At 35.5% G+C, this 20446-nt stretch overlaps 1 protein-coding gene across 1 annotated transcript in view; it reads left to right on the top strand.

Moving 5' to 3' along the window:
• The window catches only part of PRKX (protein kinase cAMP-dependent X-linked catalytic subunit), a 61503-nt gene that overhangs the window by 25384 nt on the left and 15673 nt on the right, over positions 1 to 20446 (top strand). Inside the window, exons 2-4 of the mRNA XM_049834502.1 lie at positions 5010 to 5178; positions 9439 to 9702; positions 15608 to 15727. Of these exons, the coding sequence (XP_049690459.1) occupies positions 5010 to 5178; positions 9439 to 9702; positions 15608 to 15727 (553 nt within the window). The remainder of the gene's footprint in view (positions 1 to 5009; positions 5179 to 9438; positions 9703 to 15607; positions 15728 to 20446) is intronic.

Below are 20446 nucleotides of genomic sequence, written 5' to 3'. Positions count from 1 at the left end.
CTACTCAATTGTTTTAGCTGATCAAAAGTTGCAGGATTGGTTTTCCTAGCATCAAAAGTATCTAAAATTGCATCAGAAATATTCTCACATTCTTTATTCTTTTTTACCAGGCTTCAAAGAGAGTAAAATCCTGGAAACTGGCTATGGTATTTTGGCATGGTGTTAGGGACTCCTGCTTGTTTTGTAGGACTGAGAATGCCCTTCTTGATTTGATACCTAGGCCAAGCTGGTCCTCTGCAGTTTTTTGCCTCTTCCCTTTCTGTGTGTTTAACACGAGAAGGTTACCTAATTGAGAAGGTTGCTGGCATTCCTTCAAGTTCTGCAACCACATTAAATTTGCAAAGGGATCCAAAATTTTTATTGTTTCTGTAGTAAACAGATTGTACTGGATTAGTAGTTAGTATTTTGCATGTTTTATTCTGTTTGCCCGTTTAGTCCTGAAAATCTTGAATTGTGTTGCATGTTGCAGATAGCACAGGCACTGTTCACTTGCTTTTGTTACTGGTGGCCAGAAAACTTCTTTTGCTATATGCCTTAGCAGGGAGAAGGGGACTGTGTAAACAAACTACAAATCCTCCTTTAGACCTTCTAATAACAACTGTTTTCATGAGGTATAGTTTTCTGATGTAAGCACATATTTGCTCTAAATCTCTGGCATTATGTGCTATAATAGATACAGGTAGGGAGACGCCATGTGTGCCCCTGTATGTGTATAGCCATTGCTCTTCCTTCAGCAGGATAGTACTCAGTAGATCCTGGGACTCATCCAGAATGGTACACGGTCCCTGATGTTCTCTTGGTTTGAAGTAAACATTAAATAAATGTCAGTAGAATACTGTGCAAATCTGTAAACACCATATTTCCTTTCATTATTATGTGCAAGATGGGCAAGTACAGATATTTCTATTTTAAGGTAATCCTAAGGAATGTTTACTTATCTGTCACAGAAGGTCAAATTTAGCCGGTTCATACAGCTGAGCTCTGAGGTGATGGAGGCAAAAAATTGAACAATTCTTTCATGAGGATTAACAGAAACTGTTTCAATAGCTTAGTGTCTCCTTCCTGGTGGGCAGAAGGCAGTGGTGCTTTGATGGAAGACTAGGAACCCTGCCTTTTTCTGCTTCCAAAAACCTGCCCTCAAATTTATGGAGCTGGGCTTCTATCTTACATGCTGCCACTTTGCTGCTTCAATTTTTTAGTTTTCTTTCCATGAATGTGAGGGGCTGAATTTCCACCTAGTCACAACAATAAGACCTGTTTTTGTAAAACAGCTAGATTTTCTTGACTGTCATGTCCCATCCCATTCCTCCCTCACCACCCCCGACTCCGTTTGCAAGGAAGAGGATTTTTAAAATCTTTGCAGAAATGGCTGAAAGCATGAGCAGGAGATCCAGACCAAAAGTTTGAAGGTTTGAAGTGAGGTATTTGAATTGTAGTCATCTTTGTATGCAAACTCTATCTGGTTGTCTGAAGACTGGCTAAGCGTAAGAAACAACAACTCAACAATTAGTCCTGTATGTGGCTGTGCAAAGGCATAAATTAAACCCCATTTGCATGCTTTACACAACTGGTTTTAAGTTTCAGCCAAGTTCCCCTGCTCCCCCTTGTTAATGGCCCCACATGGTTAAAGTCTTTTTTGTTTTCTTGGTTGAAAAAATATGTAGTACTTGCCATGTTTGCTCTTAGCTTCTCTTTGCAGTGAGAGGAGTTTTACTGAACAGCTTAAATGGTTTAAGTAAATTCCAGAACATCACTATTATTTTTCTTTAGGGCTTTAAGAGAATGTATTGTTTGTCAAAAGTGCTGGAAGGCTGGTGGTTTTGTGTCTGGGTACTGTCACTACCAACTGATGTAGGCCTAATGGATTTCTGAGAAGACTTGAATGGGAGAAAATTCATATTATGAGAACAGACATCTGAAAACAAATGTTAGATGGCTTTTTGGTCTGTATTGTCATCTTGATTTCCATAGTTGCTTGAAATTGGGCTAAAGATGTTTGAAGAAAGACTGCAATCAGTTCAACAATAAAACTAGCTAGGGAGGTTGTATGTTCTCGCCTGTCTGTGTGGTCTTCTGGTTTTCCCGGAGGCTCTTGAGATTAGGTGCTTGCCACTATTCTGGAATAGCCTGCCAGGCTTTGCCATTCCTGGCAGAGATGTTTTTAAAGAGGCCGTGTTTCCAAAGTTAGAACTGTTGCTAAATAAGTCTCTGACAGGTCCTTCTTTGAAAATGGATGGAACTTGTGATTGCTATTATTATTACTGTTACTATTTCTCAGCAGCACCATTTGTAAAGTTAGACCAATAGCATAAAGAAAAATTAAATTGTTCTAAAATAAAAATTTCTAGGACAAGTAGAACAAGTCATGAAACATGAGATCACTGGAGACCTAGGAACAATTAGGTATCTGTTCACTTCTGACTTTCCTCTTGAATATGTCTATGGAAGCACTTTGTTCATACAAGTATAAAAATGCATATAAAACCAGTATTTGCTTATGGGGTTGGTACTGTTGATTTCCCTGAGTCCACATTTGGAAGTCTTAAAAATTTAAGATGATTTTTAGTTTTGGTGTGCAATACGGATATAGTTATTCTTGACAGTGTTTTTACTCAGAACTTAAATTTCAGCTCCTAATTCTGAAATAACCTAATGTTTTTGTCTATGCATTCAGTATAGATGTACATAATCAGTATTTTAAGTAGCTTGAACAGATGGATCTGCTTGGAAGCTTTTGGGCCTTTTTTTTGTTACGGTTGTTTTTACTGCAGAAGCCCATCCCCGTGCAAATAAGGTTGTTTACAGGTATAGTCATGTAATGTGACTGCGTTGTTAAAGGATTTAATTGCATGATAAATTTTCCGGAGTAACCTGATGGCTTACTTCACTATAATAGCAGGCTTTATCTGAGACCTATTTGCAGTTTTTATGGTTAAAGAACTGTAACTCAGGACCGGTGGGAATGTAAAACTGCTTTGATAGAATCTTCTGTGCTTGGACAACTGTAGTCCTTGGTGGGTTTGTGTAGTGAGAAGTTTTATCTCGAAAGCTGGTTTTGAAAGCTGTATTGGTAGTGGATCTGCAAGTTCCCTAAAACTGGATTGCTGAAGTTGTTATTTTCTAGTTTGTAATATGAGTATTTTGTTTTGTTTTTCTTAGTAAATGCCATGCTCTTAAACAATATTACAAGTGACTGGAAAGAATAACTGTTAGATAAAATGTAAATGTTTTAAGTGAGAATACACATACAGAAAACAAACTTTTTTTTTAATAAATTCTCAAGATTCTTGAACGTACCAGAGGTAAAAACTCCCTTGCTTTTTCTACCCTCCCCAAGTAATACAGTTTTGGAAGTTCCTTTTTTGGTCTTTCCCCCCCTGCCTCTCTCTCTCTCAAAAATCTATTTCCTTTCACATACATACTCATGTCCCTGCACCCATTACATGTCTTACAAAATTGTCTTGTAGTATAGATGGATCGTAGCAGGTCAGCACAATCTGAAATCAATTGACATACCAGTTAATAATGCTGAAACAGGTCTATGGGCTGCCTTCTTAGGGTATGTGCAAAGAAGGGGATGAATGTGAACTTAAGTATAAGATTTTTGAATTCTTTGAAAGGTGTTTCTCAACAAGAGTGACCTTTTACAAGTTAGGGAATTGGTCTGAATGCCAAGCATCCTTTATAGTGGCACGTATTTCTGTCAGAGAATAGGATTAAAAATATCTGGTGCACTGTTCTAATGGAATCTACATGGCATTGTTTAATGGGCAAATAAACAATGAGCAACCACCCAACAAGCTGAAATGTGTATTCGTCTTCAAATGTATAACACTGTGCTGCAGTACAAATAGCAGTGTGGCTAAATGTACTAATTTTAACTTTCATTTCAAACTAAAAGAAATACTGAGTTCAGTTATGTATAATTGTCTTGAGTGCAATGCACTTAAAAGGAACTTTAATGACTACTGAGAAATAGAGAAATGCATAATAAATTATTTAAAAGACAATGTTTTTATTTCCTCTTATAGTTTTGAGTGAATTGAAAAAGGAATACATTAACTACAAAAAACGGGTGTCCGAAATCTACTGTTTCCATGTGGTATAACGATGCAGCACTATAAGCAGATTTTTTATTTGTTTTTAGAAGGGTCAGCAACTTTTAAGTACTTTTTCCTCTCTCTCCCTTATCCTATTTCACCTATCTGTGCACCTTTTAAGGGAATAATCTACTCACCTGAATAATTGCAGACAGCTGTTCTCAGTCACTGAACCTTGGTAGATGAATATTTTGAAAATTTTTTAATCCTCATTTTTGTATTTTCTGTACTCTTCATGTTACGAGTTCCTACATTTCAAACGCTGATTGATTTTTAGCTACCTTGTTTTAATAAATAATATATGGAAATTTAAGTAGTTTTTTGTGTTGAGGAATTAATAAATCCGTTATAATTAAACATTACATTCTTGGACAGTAACAAGATTTTTCTTTTTCTTTTATGCCACACACTGTGGATATAGTAAGCTGAATGCTACTTTTGAGTTTATGCCCATCCCTCCGCACCCTATCTAAAATAAAACTGATCTCTGAAGTTTAAAAGAGTTTTTCCCAGGCTTTCTTCTGCACTTGAGAACAGTTTTGCTTGTTTCATTTATATTGGTTATATTTGAATCTTACATATTACATACTTTTTTCTTTTTTTTCATACATCTTCCTTACCCCTTCTCAGGACCACTTCTCTTTGCAAGAAATGCTTCCAGTATCTTTCCAAAGAGTGGCAGTATCACAATACCATTATTTTTATTAAATCATTATCACTAAAAATTAAGAAATACCAAGAAAAAAATCGCATGAAAACAGGTAAAAAAAAAATGTAGTACTGGTATATTTATGAGAAAAAAACAAATCCAAACAAACCAGGAATTGTGTTCCTGTAGGTTTTAATTTAGTAAATTATCTTTGGCTTTTGTCTTTTTCACAATAAGTTGACTTTTCTTCAACTTTTCAGGCACAGGTACCTTTGGGCGCGTTCATCTGGTGAAGGAAAAAATGGCCAAACGTTACTTTGCACTGAAAGTAATGAGCATTCCTGATGTCATTCGACTGAAGCAAGAGCAACATGTGCACAATGAAAAGTCTGTCTTGAAAGAAGTCAACCACCCCTTTTTGATCAGATTGTGAGTTGTATTTTTTTTTAATTCATTTAACTCATATATAAAATGCAGTTAATGTGTTCCAGAGTCTCACTGCAAGTTCTTAGGTACTTAACCAACACCAAGCGTTTATGTCTGTTATGTAATCTAGACTAAAATAGACTTCAGACTAAAGTATTTATTACAGAAGAATCAATTTCAAATCAAGAGGCATAATTTAAACATTTAAGCAATAATTTATTATAAGCTTTACTCTGTCTTTTCATACTGGAGAAGTGAAATTTTCTTAAGTGATGGGAAAATACTGATGAAGAAATGTTAGGATTAGCTTATCAAAATGACTTCTAGAATGATTCCTGATGTTAGAATGGCAAGAAAAGAAGTATTTCTACATACATATGTCCTGTAGATACCTAGATAAAGATATAATTAGATTTAAGCTTTCCATAAAGTTTTTGAAAACTTTTTTGAACTTTACGTTTGCAAACTTTATTTTTAAAGAGTTTAAATTTTAAATGACTGCAACACTTCTTGGCCTTTGTTATTCCCATATTTGAGGTTGAGTGATGGAACCTATTGAGAAACATGATTTAAACACTGTTCATGAAGACTACTTTTTTAGTGGAATTGTGGTGATCCCTTTATTAAGGAGAGAAAGCATCATACTTTTCTGTTCACAGCACCACAACACCTTTTGTGTATCTGAGTCATATCTATTAATGAGATAACTAAACCTCTGGGTAATTGCACAGTTAATTTCCATTTATATTTTCTCATGCATGGATACAGGGCCATTGACCAAGATTTGTTTTTCATTTACAGTTTTACATAAAATTAGATAAAATTAGCCTTAGTTAATCTCTAGTTGCAGGGAGCGCAGCCTCCTCCCAGGGCTAAGAAAGTATCAGAGGGAAAAGAAGAGGCAAAAGCATGGTAGTTATCCAAAAGACAGAAAGAGCCCTGCAGGAGGAGGCTTTTTGCCTGGTGTTCTCTTGCTTTTTCTAGCATCATGATGTTATTAGTTTCCAGCCAGTGTTCAAAAATACTGTGTGTGGCATAGTATTAGTTTAAGATGAGTTCTAGGGTGTGTGGAGTTCAAGATGCATGCAGAAAAGCAAGATGGAGAGGCTGAGTATATCTGGTTAGACTGGTTAAAATATGGATGGAACAGGGGGAACAGGGTTTTATATCTATATCTGTGTATATACATAAATTCTTTATAAAAGAAAAACAAACTACCAAAAGCAAGCAAACCTCCCCCCCCCCCCCCCAACCCAGTACATTTGTGCGTTTGGAACAGTGCAGCAAGTGTGGGAATAGAGAAACTTGGGTGAGAAGTCAGAGATGGGGATGTGAGGGTTTGTGTCCATACAGAAGTGATCAAAAATCCAAACTGGTAAATTTTCTTGGATTTCATTCAGGCGTTATTTCCAAAATGTCAGATTTTTAAAATCGCCAAAGGAAAGACATAACTCAAATGGAAGTTCACTTGTGTGCAAGACAAACATTCTTCATGTGTTCTAGCTCTCTGCCTTTTCCCTTGACGTGTTCAATGAGATGCTGGATCAGCTATGCTCTTGTAATTGTCCATGTGATGCCTTTGTCCCTTGGCAAAGGAGACTCAAAGCAACCTAGCTGAAATGAAGTAGTTAAATTTTAAGTCATGTTAATATTTGTGTGCTTTAGGTTAAACAAGCATTCATAGATGATTATCACTGACTGTATGACAAATAAAACTTTCTGCAGCTTTTTGTGTGGCTAACAGGTTTTTTTCAGCTGCTTCCTCCCCTGCCCAGTACATGGTTTTTTCCATGAATTCTTTGACTATAATTGATCAACAAAAAGGGGAAAAAAAATTCTATATAGTTTTGCTTCAATGCCTTTGATCTATGTTATGTACATGGTCTGGTTTTTATATTTTCAGTTAACGTCACCATCTTAAACATGGAGAGTATCTTCCTGTGGTTGCAAAACAAGGAATATGTGTTAGCGCAGCATAATATTGTATATTTTTAGCACTTTATGATGGAGAGTTTTAAAGTAATACTGCACATAATTTATTTCTGGCATTCATCCTTCCTATATATTCCTATTTATAAGGACTTTTATATAAGAAACTTTTTTTTCTTTTCCTATTACTTTTGAGAAATGCTTTTCCTGCATATAGGGAGGTCCTGTATTTCTCTAGATACAGAAGTTATTTATCTACTTATTTTTTAAAACTGTTTTTTTGGAAATGCTTGTTTGGTGCTCTTGCAACAACTGGTCACTGGAGACTCTTAGGCAATCTTTACTGACATGTTTGAGTGATGTATCATACTTCTGTGGGTGCATATTGTGCTGTAATTTGACATGTATCTTTGATTTTTTAGTTTTTTTTCAAGAGAACAAAAATGAACAAAAATCAACTGTCTTGTAGTCCTATAAGGTAAAATAGGTTATTTGTCTGTAAGAGTTCAAAGTGGCATCCAAAGTTCATGTAGTGAAGCTGAATTGTAAAGTTACATGATACCTTGCATATTATTCTACTGACCTCTTCTGTGATATTTTCTTTTTTTTTATTAAAATACCATTTAAAGCAATCTGTATTGCAAATATTGAAGTTCTTTATTTTGCTGTCTTCCATGTATACTAAATAATGTATCCATTTTTCTTTGGATAGACAAACCTTTAAGAGTCAGTTCTTGAAGAAATTAATTCCAGTAAAAATACGGGGGTTTAATGGTCTAGGTCTTCCATTTTTTTTGCTCTGTATTCTTTGTTATATTTTGCCCTTCCTCTCCCCTGTATATGTGGTTTTTAGTTTGTTTTTTTTTAAATATGTGGTTTCCTTTGTTTTGCCCATTCCTGTTCCTCTTTCTTTGTTTATTGTAGGTGCAACTTTGCCGAACTACTTAAAATACATCTCAAGAGTGTTTTTTACATAGTCAATAACGATTATGAACATCATCAATAGCCAATTAATGATGTTGATGACTTTGTGATAGGGAAGTAGTGCCATAAAAGCAAAAGGCAAGCCTGGGTTCTGCTTTCTTCATCACTTTGAAGGAATGGAGGGGCTGTTGCTGATGTCCGATAGTCTCGTTTTCTTGGTTGCCTCAGTGCTGGTATCAAGAAAAAAAATCTTACTGAGCAGCAGTCACTCGTGGGTTTGGGAGCTCAGTTTGCTCTGCTTATCTTTCTTGAGACTCTATGCCTTTATTAGGAACCAGGTCACGAAGGAAAAAAAAACCAAACCCAAAGATATTTGATCTTTCCATTCTTGTGATACTGCAGAAACAGTTACTAGAAGCTAAAGTAACTTCTGTTCTTATATCAATGAAGTAGGTAGGGATATAGTGTTCTTTATCTATTATAGTAGTAATAGGGAAAGCTGTTTGTTTTAAAATGGTAGAATATTCTTCAGGACCTCTACCAGATACTTATTTTCTTCTTAACTCTTGAGTTACGTTTGGGTGTGTGGCATATGAGTTGTTTAATGTGGGTAGAAGGAAAAACAGCTTAGTTTTGGGGAACGTGGGAGAGAAGATTCCTGTATTCTGTAATGAAGCATTTGAAAGCCACGTGGAATGATTTTCTTTCCTAGCTGCTCTTTACTGCACTCTAGTAATGACTGTACCACAATAATAGCTCTTAAATTAAAGGCAACAGTCTGAGGAATGGAAAGTACTTATCATTAAGTTAATTCTGAGGTACAGAAATAAATCTTGGTTTGCTGTCATTTTTGCTTTTCTATTGCTTTTGTTAAAGATAACTGTAGAAGAGCAAGCATTGTGATCTGACGCTTTAGTTGGGGCTGTATATTTCCAGGAATGAGGGGATAGGAGAGGGGAAGGAGAACTCTCTGGTGTCCTGTTTTTGAACATATGGTCATAAACATCTTTACAAAAGCAGATTCTGCTCACCCCGCATCACTTCGGCAATATTTGATTAATAAGGTGTGTACAAATTGTCTGGTCTTAGACTGGCAGTACACCAAGTCAGTTGTTAGGTGCTTAGCAGAGACCTGTTTTGTACAATGCAACCGAGTCTATCAGTTAGGTTTTCTTTGTTGGCCTGTGCTGTTTACATCCTGAACTACCTGTTTTACTTTTCAGGTTAAGTCAGGTACTTTAATGTCTGTTACATAATCCTGCTAGATTCTTGGGGTTTTAAGATTTGGGGAATAGGAAGCATAAATTAATTACGTACGTGGGGCAACAGAGACCATTTTACAGAAATTTACTTCTGAAGCAAATCAGAGAGATAATTTGTTTATTCAATAAAATAATATTTTTATTACAGATTTTGGACCAACCATGATGAACGTTTTTTATATATGTTAATGGAATATGTGCCAGGAGGAGAACTTTTTAGTTACCTGCGCAACATGGGGCGTTTCAACAACAGCACAGGACTGTTCTACTCTACGGAAATTATTTGTGCAATAGAATACCTGCACTCCAAAGAAATAGTTTACAGAGACTTAAAACCTGAAAATATATTACTAGACAAAGAAGGACATATCAAGCTTACTGATTTTGGATTTGCTAAAAAGCTGGTGGATAGGTAAGTAGGTTTTTGTTATGGTAATTACGTTTGCATGTTAAACAGTTGGAAGAAAAAAAAGTTTGATTTTAGAGCTCAGTATTTCACCTAACATTCCGTGTGGTTCACACGTGTCAAATGCCTTAATATGAAGGAAATGATTGTCTTAAAATGGCTGCACAGAACCAATGTTACACCTCAGGTATAACTAGGAGCAATATCACAGATAAGCTACTGTACAAAAATATTTTTATATGAGTAGTTTTGTATATTTAAGTTTTCAGCAGTCATCTTGTAAAAAGGGAGTTCTGTGAAGTAATATGAGCAAATATTGAGGTATGTACATCAGCACGGTAAATGGGACATTATTCCTCCATACACGTTGAATTGCTAAATGTTTTGTAACTTGTATTTCCTTCCACTTTCATTTTAGAGAGATTTTTGAAATGCGGGAATAAGATTTTAAAACTGGATACAGTGTTCTCACTAGCCTGTTGCTGAAATGAAACTGCAAAATCTAGACAGAAACAATAAGGCTAGCTTCAGCAGAAGTTATTTATTTAACTGTAACTTCTACAATACTGTCAGCCTTATGTCTGTTTTACTAGCATATGTAAACTTTTTGATAACGCAGAGGTGTTTTCCCCAGTGATTTCTCTGTTCTTTCTGTTTGAACTACTCTTCCAAGATTATAATACGTGTTCTTAAAAGGAAGCAAGCGCTGTCATTGGGATTCAAAAAAAGGGAGGAAAAAACTAGCCTGTCATATTAGAAAAGCTGCGTGACAAGGATTGGTATTATGCCCTTGGGCTACCTCTTGAGGGAGACTCTGATTATTGTAGTTGAGGCAGCCTTGTAAGCGAGTTAGGCATTCCATAGGTGCTCATCCTCTTCACTCATTTGTTTATCTGTTTGATGCTGCTTTTGCAACAGTTCAGTGTGCGTGGGAAATTCTACAACATCAATTTGAAATGAAAGTTGATCTGAGGGAGCCACTCTTAATGGATCCCTTATGAAGTAAAAGTCAGCTGAGACAAATCAAATTGTCTTATGGAGGTCATAAAGGTTGCTTCCCTATATGTTACAGGCTCACAGTGCTGGGTTGCCTTGGCGCAGAAGAATGGTAGGCAACTAGTAAGGATGCTGGTTCTATTTTCACCCTTAAGGTCTAAAAGTCTGTTTTAAAACCATAGTGTTTTAATATCAACATGTCTGACTGAATTCAGTTTCCACTGGGCAAGCAGATAGGTCTACAAATATTGGCTCTTTTTTTTTAAAATATTTTGTTTTTATATTAAAATAACTTTTTGCAGGAAGAGGTAAGGCTACTTTCCATGTAAGTAAAGAAGATATTTTGATACAAATTCTTATGACTTCCTTTTTACATGGAGATACTGCCACTTAGTGGTTATTCTTAATTTGGATTTCTGTGGGTTTAAGGCACAAGAGAAGTAACCCTTCATTAAATAAGATGATAGTTCACATCAGAGTGTATTTTTCAATCTGGAAGATGAACCTGTAAGAGAAAACTTGTTCAAATACATTTTAGGACATCAAAACAAGTTATTACTACTGTTTTTAGTTGTTTTTTTGCATCCTATATTGCTGGGCGGGCAGTAAAATTGATCAGTTTGTGTTGAATTGAAACATAGAATGCTATAGTACTTTTATATTCTTAGCTGATTTACCTATAAATGTACAACAGGTAAGATAAATACAGAACATAAAGTTGGAAGGAGCAAGGATTTTATCAGTTAGAGCATAGGTAGTTACCTATGCAAATCTGGTTTGGTTTTTTATGTTGGGGTGTTGGGTTTTGTTTGGTTTTTTGGGGGGTTTTTTTGGAACTACAGTGTTGTTCCCACTAGCTGTAGTAATTTTCACAGTGCTGGTTTTGTCACTGTAAAAATACACAGTTGCCAGCAATTTATCCACTAATGCACTCCAGTAGGTTGTTTTGTATCAAAAGTATAGATGTTTTGTCATTTTTATGCATGGCAAACGTCCACACACATGAACCTTATGTGTATATATGTGAGTATGTGTGTATATATGTATACATATATATATAGTATATATGAATTGTGAAAATAAAACACAAAGTATGTATATTTTTCAAACAGCTGTGAGGAAGCCTGCCACTTAGAACCAACAAAAGTATTCCTAGAGAAGACAAGACATGATATGTAAAATAAAACATGGTCAGCAGAAGACCTTCAATACAGCTACACATTTTTGATACCTAATACTTCCCATGAATGATTCTGTAGTAGCTTAATTGAGATTTTTCTGTACACATTTTTCTTTCTTGCCATTACCATGTGTGAAAGGGTGAAGTGTTCACCATGTCCATCTACAATTAAGCTGCTCTTTAGGGAGAGTAGCTGGCTCAGAGCTCATGTTCCCACTGTGGGAAGCAGCCTGCACATTTACCTTCTTATTAGTACATTTTCTGAAAGGCTAAACTTTAATTTTCTTTTTTTTTTTTTTTTTTTCTGGAGAAAAAGGAAAGAGGAGGTTTTCTTGTCTCCTGTTTCTTGTTGATATATCCTTCTGTTTATCCCTTTTCTTTTCTTTTCTTCCCTTTTCACTCATAGTGTACTTAGAATAAAAGTTTTTCTCCAAAACAGTGTGTCTTTGCCTCAGCTGCTGTTTATTTCTTCTCTTTTCTATTTTGGTGTTGCTTAACTGAAGACTTAGTAACCTTTTCAGTTTCTTGTAATTACATTCACATAAAATATATGTGCCACTGCTTTAAAAAAAAAAGGCAATCTCAAGAAAATTGAGAATTGATGAGAAAAAAGACACATGAAGTCTTGTTTGTGAAGTGTATTGTTTGTCACTGTAGAAGCAAGAATGTCTTGCAGAACAGACTTTGTGGGCTAGAAACAAAGCAGTCTCCATTGAACATAATTATGGAGAAACTTCCAGAAGAGAATACCAAAAAGGACATTGTTGTTAATCTCTGACTTGTATGCAAGAAGCCTGTCAGGGACTACAGACGTGGATGCTGAATGGTGCAGAATGCTAAAATAGTTAACCATTGAGGCTTAACTCCTTCAAATAATACTGTTAACAAGTTCTGCAAATATTATTTTATAGCTTATCTTTGTGACCAGAGTAGATTCTTTGTTTTATTTTCATGGTTTTAAATTACATGTTCAACCTATCAACTGTTGCTCACCTGTATTTCAGCTTTTATCTTGAAAACCCAGAGCAGTGGACTTTTGTAGCAGTTTGAAGGCAACAGTCTATTCTTATTTTTCTGCTTTATAATTTATCTTCAAAAGAATGAGCTGGATTTTCAGATGAATATGCAACAGTCATGAAACAGTATTGATTTAAAAAAAAATACTGAAGACAATTTGATCTTTTTATAGAATTTACTTGATGCGTTTTCCAAAATATGAAATAGTTTGTTTCATGACCAACAAAAGAGGAAATAAAAGTCATGATCTTATGGCACAAGTACACAGCTTGACAAAGAATTTGAGCTTCCTCCAAGTTTTTGTGTACTTAGTAAACATAAATTTCTTGATTGAAAGTAAGAGAAGTAGATAACCTGCTGGTGGTAATAAATTTTATTTCCTAGTGCAGCTAGGGGACTTCAGGTTATGTTTGCCTTTCCTTAATTTGTGGTTTTCCTTTTGCTTGAATAAAAAGGATCTTGTTATTAACCTGTATGGTAATTGAGAGGCTTTTTAGTTACATTGTCACCAGCAAATTACATGGGTCCTGGAAGTCATGGTCAAGTGTTAGAATGATATTTTTTTTTTGTATGTAAATGACCTTGGTAAGGGATGAAAACCACCAAAGACTGCATCTTAGCTGAATTTGTGCATTCATGGTGTTGCAATTTTGGGGGAGGAAAGGGTGACCGTTGTGGGGCATTATCCTGCAAACTGTCTAGCTTGTCCATTAAAATGAATGTGCCTGCCCTGTCTGCTTTAATTCTTCCCAAATACAGTAGAATGGTCAGCTGCTTCATTTGCAGAGCTGGCTAAATCAATATGAAAAAAAAGTCATACAATGGACTGTAATACAGCTTTTTAAATTTGGGAGAGGGAAGACTATTTTGTTTTAAAAGACAGGAAAGCTTTGCTGGTTTTTCTGAATTGCCTAGTCCTGATCTAGGCAACTGCTAGATGGCAGTAGTGTGTAAAGCAGTGCTGTACCGAAGAATTTTCTTGAGTATGGTTGATTTGGAAAATGAGTGTTTATATTTTCTAGCAATAAAAATTATGCCACCCTTTTATGACAAAAATTAAACATGTATTCTTTACACTAATGAATGTAGTTTCAAGAACCATGCAGCACATGTGTGAATAGTGTGTCTAATACACTCTGACAGTTTAGCTGGAGTAATTTAGCTTTTGCCATAATAAAATCAAGCTTAAAGAAATTCAACTCTGTGCATCATAGATCTTCATTTAAAGTCTTGACTGCCTATACAGCTCCTATTCCTTGATCTTAGGTATTTTTATGAATCAAGGGTAAGGCTTAAAAAAAAAACAAACCAAAAAACGAGAAAAGGAAAACAAGAAAAAAATACTCAAAGGCTCTGTTTAAAATGATTCTGCCATCTCAGAAAAATGTATTATTTAAAAAAAAAATAAAATAAATTTTAACAGTCTGAGATTCCATAAGGTGCATCTTGAATATCCATTTACAGTTAGGAAAAAGAAAGTTTAAGTTTAGCCGAACAGTGGTAGGAAAAAAACAGAAGTTGCAAGGAGTCTGTATTACTTCTAAAAGTGTTTGCTTTTCATCCTAATGCATTTGTTCAGGACCATGTTACCAGTTTGATTGGAGAAGATTCTTCCTGCACTCTCAGATAAAACAATTAAGAGTTTCTTTTGCTGCAAGTTATTAATCATGTGCAGTGACCATTAATTTTGTGACTATATTCTTTGTCCTATCTTACTAGAACTCTTCTTAGAATGTAATACGCTTTTTTCTTTCTTATTCTGTACTGTTGAATTAGTGAGCACTTTTTCAGTTTCATCTTCTGACTTGCTATCAGGGAAGTGTAATTTATTCAGAATGAAAGCACTTTTTTTTCTCTAGTGTGTAATTAAACATAAGTCAAGGTAGTGAAGCCAGGCAAATTCCACATGGGTATTTTTACAAAGAAGAGTTCACGTTTCTGAAAGAAATGGTTTCAGAATATTCTTTGTTTCAAATTGTAATTTACTCTTTGTAAATGTTAACTGCTTATGTCTTTGGAAATATTAACTGCTTAGCTTCAATTTATTTCATGAATTTATAGAAGTTGAAATACACATTTCAGTTAGGTAGCAATATAACACTTTTGTATCCTGAGCTTATATTAAGAAAGCTATGACTAAAAATGACATTAAAATATATAAAAAATATTACTTGCATATCTCACACTTGTTTAACTACACCTTGTAAATATTTTAAATAATGAAAAATACAAAATGTTTTCCTTTTAATGGGTATTGTGGAAGTGATGACAGGTTACATTTCAATACTAATTGAAGAATGAGACTTAGATTGTAAAAGGAATCTTACTTATGTCTGCAGCTGTTTACTGATTTAAACTATTACTTTTTTTTATCTCCCCCTCTTCCCTTTGTTTTTTCTAAGCAAAAATTTTTCTTTTTGCTGGAAAAGGCCAATAAGCTTGCTTTTTGCTGGGCCTGTCAGAAGTAGTCCATGAACTCTCAGGGTCTGCAGCTTGCAGGGCTGTACCACTGTTAATACATTGGAGAGCATCATCAAAGGAGTCCTTTTAGAGCTTGTAGAGTTCTTCTTTTTTCTCCTCTTGCTATATACAATAAATACATAGGTATAGGTTGGGTACTTCATAGTGGTTTGGGTTTTTTTCTATTACTGTTATTTCAGTTTCACTTCAGTGTGGTTTTGTTGTTTGTGGGTTTTTTTTTTCTTCCTTTCCTCTCAGGACATGGACGCTCTGTGGCACTCCAGAGTACCTTGCACCAGAAGTTATACAAAGCAAAGGCCATGGGAGAGCTGTGGATTGGTGGGCCCTAGGAATTCTTATATTTGAGATGTTGTCAGGGTAAGTGATAATGATTACTATATCACAGCAATATTATGTGATACAGGATTCTTTACTAGTTCTGTTTACAATTTTCAGAATAGCAAATTTGGGCTAAATTTATTATTGATATACCAGTTTCATTTCTGCCTCCGAAGAAAGGACTTGGGAAGCTGTACAAAACATATATCACTGTTCTTACAGGGATTTTTTAGTTTTTTGTGTTTGTTGGGTTCTTTTGTTGGGTTTTTTGGCTTTTTTTTACTTAAGGGTTTTTTTAACAGCTGCTCTTTTCCTTACCTGTTTTGGAAATTCAGGTTTTCTTGAAGTTTAGATTTTTATCCATAAAATCCTTTACATTTAAAGGGTGAAAAGGACTACCAGTTTTCTTTGAAACCTCTGTAATTAATTTCTGGCATAGTGAAATAATATTTGCAGTGGGAGGTTTAGCCTGTAAAAATGCATAGTGGCAAATAGGAAGACTTATTAGTACAGCTTGTATTACTACTGAGCACTGTTTTTCTTTAAACCAAAGGAAACAGAACAAGGAGAATCTTAAAAGGTCTATTTGGAAATTGGTTTGCTCAAATGCTACTCTTGATGTTTTGGAATTTGCTTGATAAGCATTGTTTCCAAAAGAGACAAATTCAAACTGAAGAGACACTTTCTGGCATTAGTACAATTAACAGTTACTGATGTTAAGTATTAGGTAGATAAAAGTAATTGTCTAAATTTTCTCTGATTTCAAAAAAAGAAATAGTATTTTCAGTAAAATAAATAACTGTTTGAGGGAGAACATGAAATTCTGCTTGTGTACTGAACAAGGCATCCACATGTTTTTCCTTGGTTTTTGTCTTAGCTGTATCTTTTGAAGGCGCTTGGGGGGGGAGTGGAAATTTTGAAAGACAGTGGTTTTGCCATGGTTGGTGCAGTGTGCTGTGTGCCTTCTTGCTCCCTGAGCATGCATCGTGTTGCCTCTGTGGCCTTTCCTTCTGGATCTGCAGCCCCATAGATTGGTCAGAACAAAAACATCCTTGCATGGATTTATTCTTCCTTTTCTCTATACCCTACTGTCAGTTCAAGGTAACTGGTGACTCTTCCAGTGTTCGGACAAACTTGTCAGGTTGCCTGAGCAGACTGTTCCTCTGATGGATGATCACATCAGAGCTCCAGTCCATCGCTTGTGTGTGCTGTGAAGAAGTCACAGCATCAAAACTTTATCCGAGGACAGCACTGCTGCCCACTGCTTGCTTTCTTAAGGTCCTGAAGGCTTGCACATGCATTTACTTTGAATCTCAAGGCAATTTCTGGACAGAAAAAGCATAAAAATGTACTAATAGTTCCCTACTGATCCAGGCAGCCTTGGCTGACTGGTTTAATAAAAAGTCATTATTTATGTAGGCTGATGTGTGCAGACGCCAGACTTCACCTTTCTTCCACCTCTCCCTGTAAGGCTCAGCGGCCCAAGTTGGTCAAGGGAAGCCTTCTCGGAGGGATGAAAGGAGCAAGAGATTCCCAGCAGCCTTGTTGCCACTAATCTTAGTCCTAGACAGCATGAAGACTGTAGATAAAAGTGTCTGGTGCTGTAATGTGAGCACAAGTGCTGCAGTCTCCCAGCTGTAGTCCGAGTGATTTACTTTCCTGCCACAGGTTTCAGTGGGACCACTCTCTGTTTGGTCTGTGTGGTCTCAGTGTAAGTGGATATTGGGCGGTTTTTTTTTCTGTGGCTTACAGAGACACTGGTAGGATTCTGTCTACTAGAGCAGTAATAGAAACATGGTTTCCAAAGTTAACATACTGACTACAGGTGATAATCAAGCAAGATCTCATCTCTGGAGTCATCGAGACCTCAAGACTGCATGGTCCTGAAGTATGACTGCTGTATATTCTACTGAAATATGACCAGTTTATATTCTTCATAAAAAAAGGGAGCAGCTGCAATCATTTCTCTGTAGGATCTTCTGTGTCCTGACACTATCTGGCTCAATCGATGAGACCTGGATTTCCCCAAGCTTAATATAAACACTTTGGCTATAAAGACTCGTAACCAATAGAGATAAATTACACATTTCTAAAAGGCAACTGAGACCTTATATAGGCTGATTGACAGAGCAGCTGTCTGCTGAAAGGGATTTTGTAATGGTTTTTACTACAATATTTGTGTAGATGTGGTCTTCATAATGATTGGATGCTTCTTTTTATTTTTTTAGTGTTTGGGTGGAGTCCCTATCACCCCTTTGGATAGGGACTCTACCCAAGTTTGGTTGAGTTTTTTTGGTTTTGCTCTGTGTTTTTTCGGGTTTGGTTTTGGTTTTTTGGGGGGTGTGGAGGGTGTAGATTCATACTGTTTGCTTAGAATTTTTAAGATTCTAGGGTTTGGGAGGTTGATGGGGGCAGGGATTGTGGCTTCTGTGTTTTCTTTAGGAAGGCAGGTTGTCACATAGGGCATATGCTTTTAGCATTTTATCAGCTTTTCCATGCTGTTCGCAGTAGTGTTTTAAAACTCAACTCAAGATGCGGCTTGATATTTACTATCAAGGCTTTTAATGCAAAAACAGCCCTAGGTAACTTTATCCCTTGAAATTCAAAGATGATTTAAGAAATATGAAAGGTGAAAAAAACCTGACTGTAAGACTAAGTTATTGTCTGCAAGTAAATTAAGACATTTGGTAGTTATTTCCTGAAGTTACTCTCTCTGAACCCCAAAAGCAATTGAGAAGATTAAGATTGGTAGATGTGTGTGTAAGGAAATGGTCTCTCTAAAAACAAACAAACAAAACCACACTTTCCTGTTCTGCAGTGTCTTATTTCTCTAACTTAATCTCTAGAGGCTCATGGAATTCTAGTTCTGCACACACTAGGCTTAAGGCATGGTCCCATTTAGGTTAAAGATAGTAAAATGTAGGAAAGAGAAAGTATGGAGAAACCCAGGGGTGAGAAGAAATCTTTACAGAACAGATTAGTAATATCAAGTTCATAGAGTTAATCTAACAAACTAAACAAACTGTCAATAGAAAGAGTTGAAAGATCTATTTATTTTGAGTAAATGTGTTCTGTTACAATCTACCATAGAGGAAAATATACTTGTTATTTAATGTTAGATATGTTAGGTCATAATTGTACTCTCATTAGATGTGTAGCTAACTGAATGTCCACATTTGATGAGGGCTTTGTGTTTTTTTGTTTTGCTTTGGTGGTCGTATGTGGTGTGCTGGTCTGTCATTTTAGGTAGCTAATGATTCCTGTCCACGGTTTAACATTCTCAGACTTGTGTATTTTCCCTTGAGGTTTTACAATTTCTCTTCTCCAGTGCTAAAACTACCTGTTATCTTTGAGACCAATGTCAGTGCCATTGTTATGTGTCAGTTAGCAAAAGGAATGATTTGCAGCTGTTGTCCTATATACAGAGATTGTTGGGGGTTTTTTTTAGCAGCTTTTCAGTTGGTGGGAAAAAGGCAGCTGTTTGTATTTGTGTTATGGTGTGAAGACAGTCTGAAACTCAAGGGGGGTTTTGTTGATTTATTAGGTAGCTTCCAGCACAATACTTGCATTGTTTTGTCTAAAATCTGTTCTGTGTTGAAGATTGATATTTACAAGTAGTATCAAAGTTAAGTTACTTGGTTTGTCCGTAAGAAAACTATGTAATCTTCCAAAACTATTCCCATTTTGCATACAGTTCAAATGCACTTTAAGCAGTATTGCCATTAAATTATTATATAGGCAAGTGTGATTTAAATTTCTCTCAAGAATTCTAGACATAGTAATTATGCATTTTCAAAGTGGGAAAGCAAAGAGCAATTTAAACATATGTAAATATGTAAAAGCTTATGCATACTTTTTATTTTTCTTGATTGTACACTACTGAGGTGTGAAGAATATTTGGAAATGGAGGGAAAAAACCTTGCTGCATTTCGTATCAATCTGCTTACTTGCAGCTGGCACCTTTGTAATACATAGTTACAAAGTCTCATTCTAATTGCTTTATGCATTTATAGATGCTAATATCTAATAACAAATACAAAATTGGAAATTGAGTGTACTGTTTGTCAACTTGCTTTGGAGAACGTGAAGAACATAATGTTGCCTGACTGAAAAAGAAACTTTATATGATAGTCTCTGTGGTGTGGGAAAATTTTATATATGTTAAATATATATCACATTTTCCTTGTTCTTTAGTGTCAGAGCAGGAATTTGTAAAAACACAAATATTTTTTGCTGAGATTCTTATATTTTCCAGTTTCTTTCAAGCTGAGACTATTCAGTTTTCAGAATGAAAATACTCTGGCTTTCTGAACACCATCAAGAAATGTTCTTCAGTCTTGCCTTAACCATATAGTTTTGTCATGCTTTTCTGTGCTTTGAAGTATTACTTTTTTTACTTTTTGCATACAGATAACTTTATTTAACTATTCTGATGGAATTTGGTTTTGTTTGTGGCTGAATTTTACAGTATTTCAAAGGAAATGCTAATTCACTTGACCATCAGCTGAATAATGAAGAAATTAGTACTTCTGAAAACACGTAATGGAAATAATGTAGAGTACTTGTTGAGTAATAAGCTAATTTGAGTAGCATAAAATTAAGGAAAGAATGTAAAATGAAGAAACGTTGTTTTCACCCTTGTTTGTGCTACCAATGATTTCCAAAGCCACCAGCACTGTATTTGTGTGTGTACACATGCAGTTAAGTTCTCTTAGAAAGTAACTATAAAACGTTAGGGAGATGTGAAAATATTTTAAA

The sequence above is a fragment of the Accipiter gentilis genome, chromosome 31 (assembly GCF_929443795.1).
Source record: "Accipiter gentilis chromosome 31, bAccGen1.1, whole genome shotgun sequence".
Taxonomy (NCBI): Eukaryota; Metazoa; Chordata; class Aves; order Accipitriformes; family Accipitridae; genus Astur; species Astur gentilis.
The sequence above is the reverse complement of the archived record's forward strand: the minus strand, read 5'-3'. Positions and strand labels throughout refer to the sequence as shown.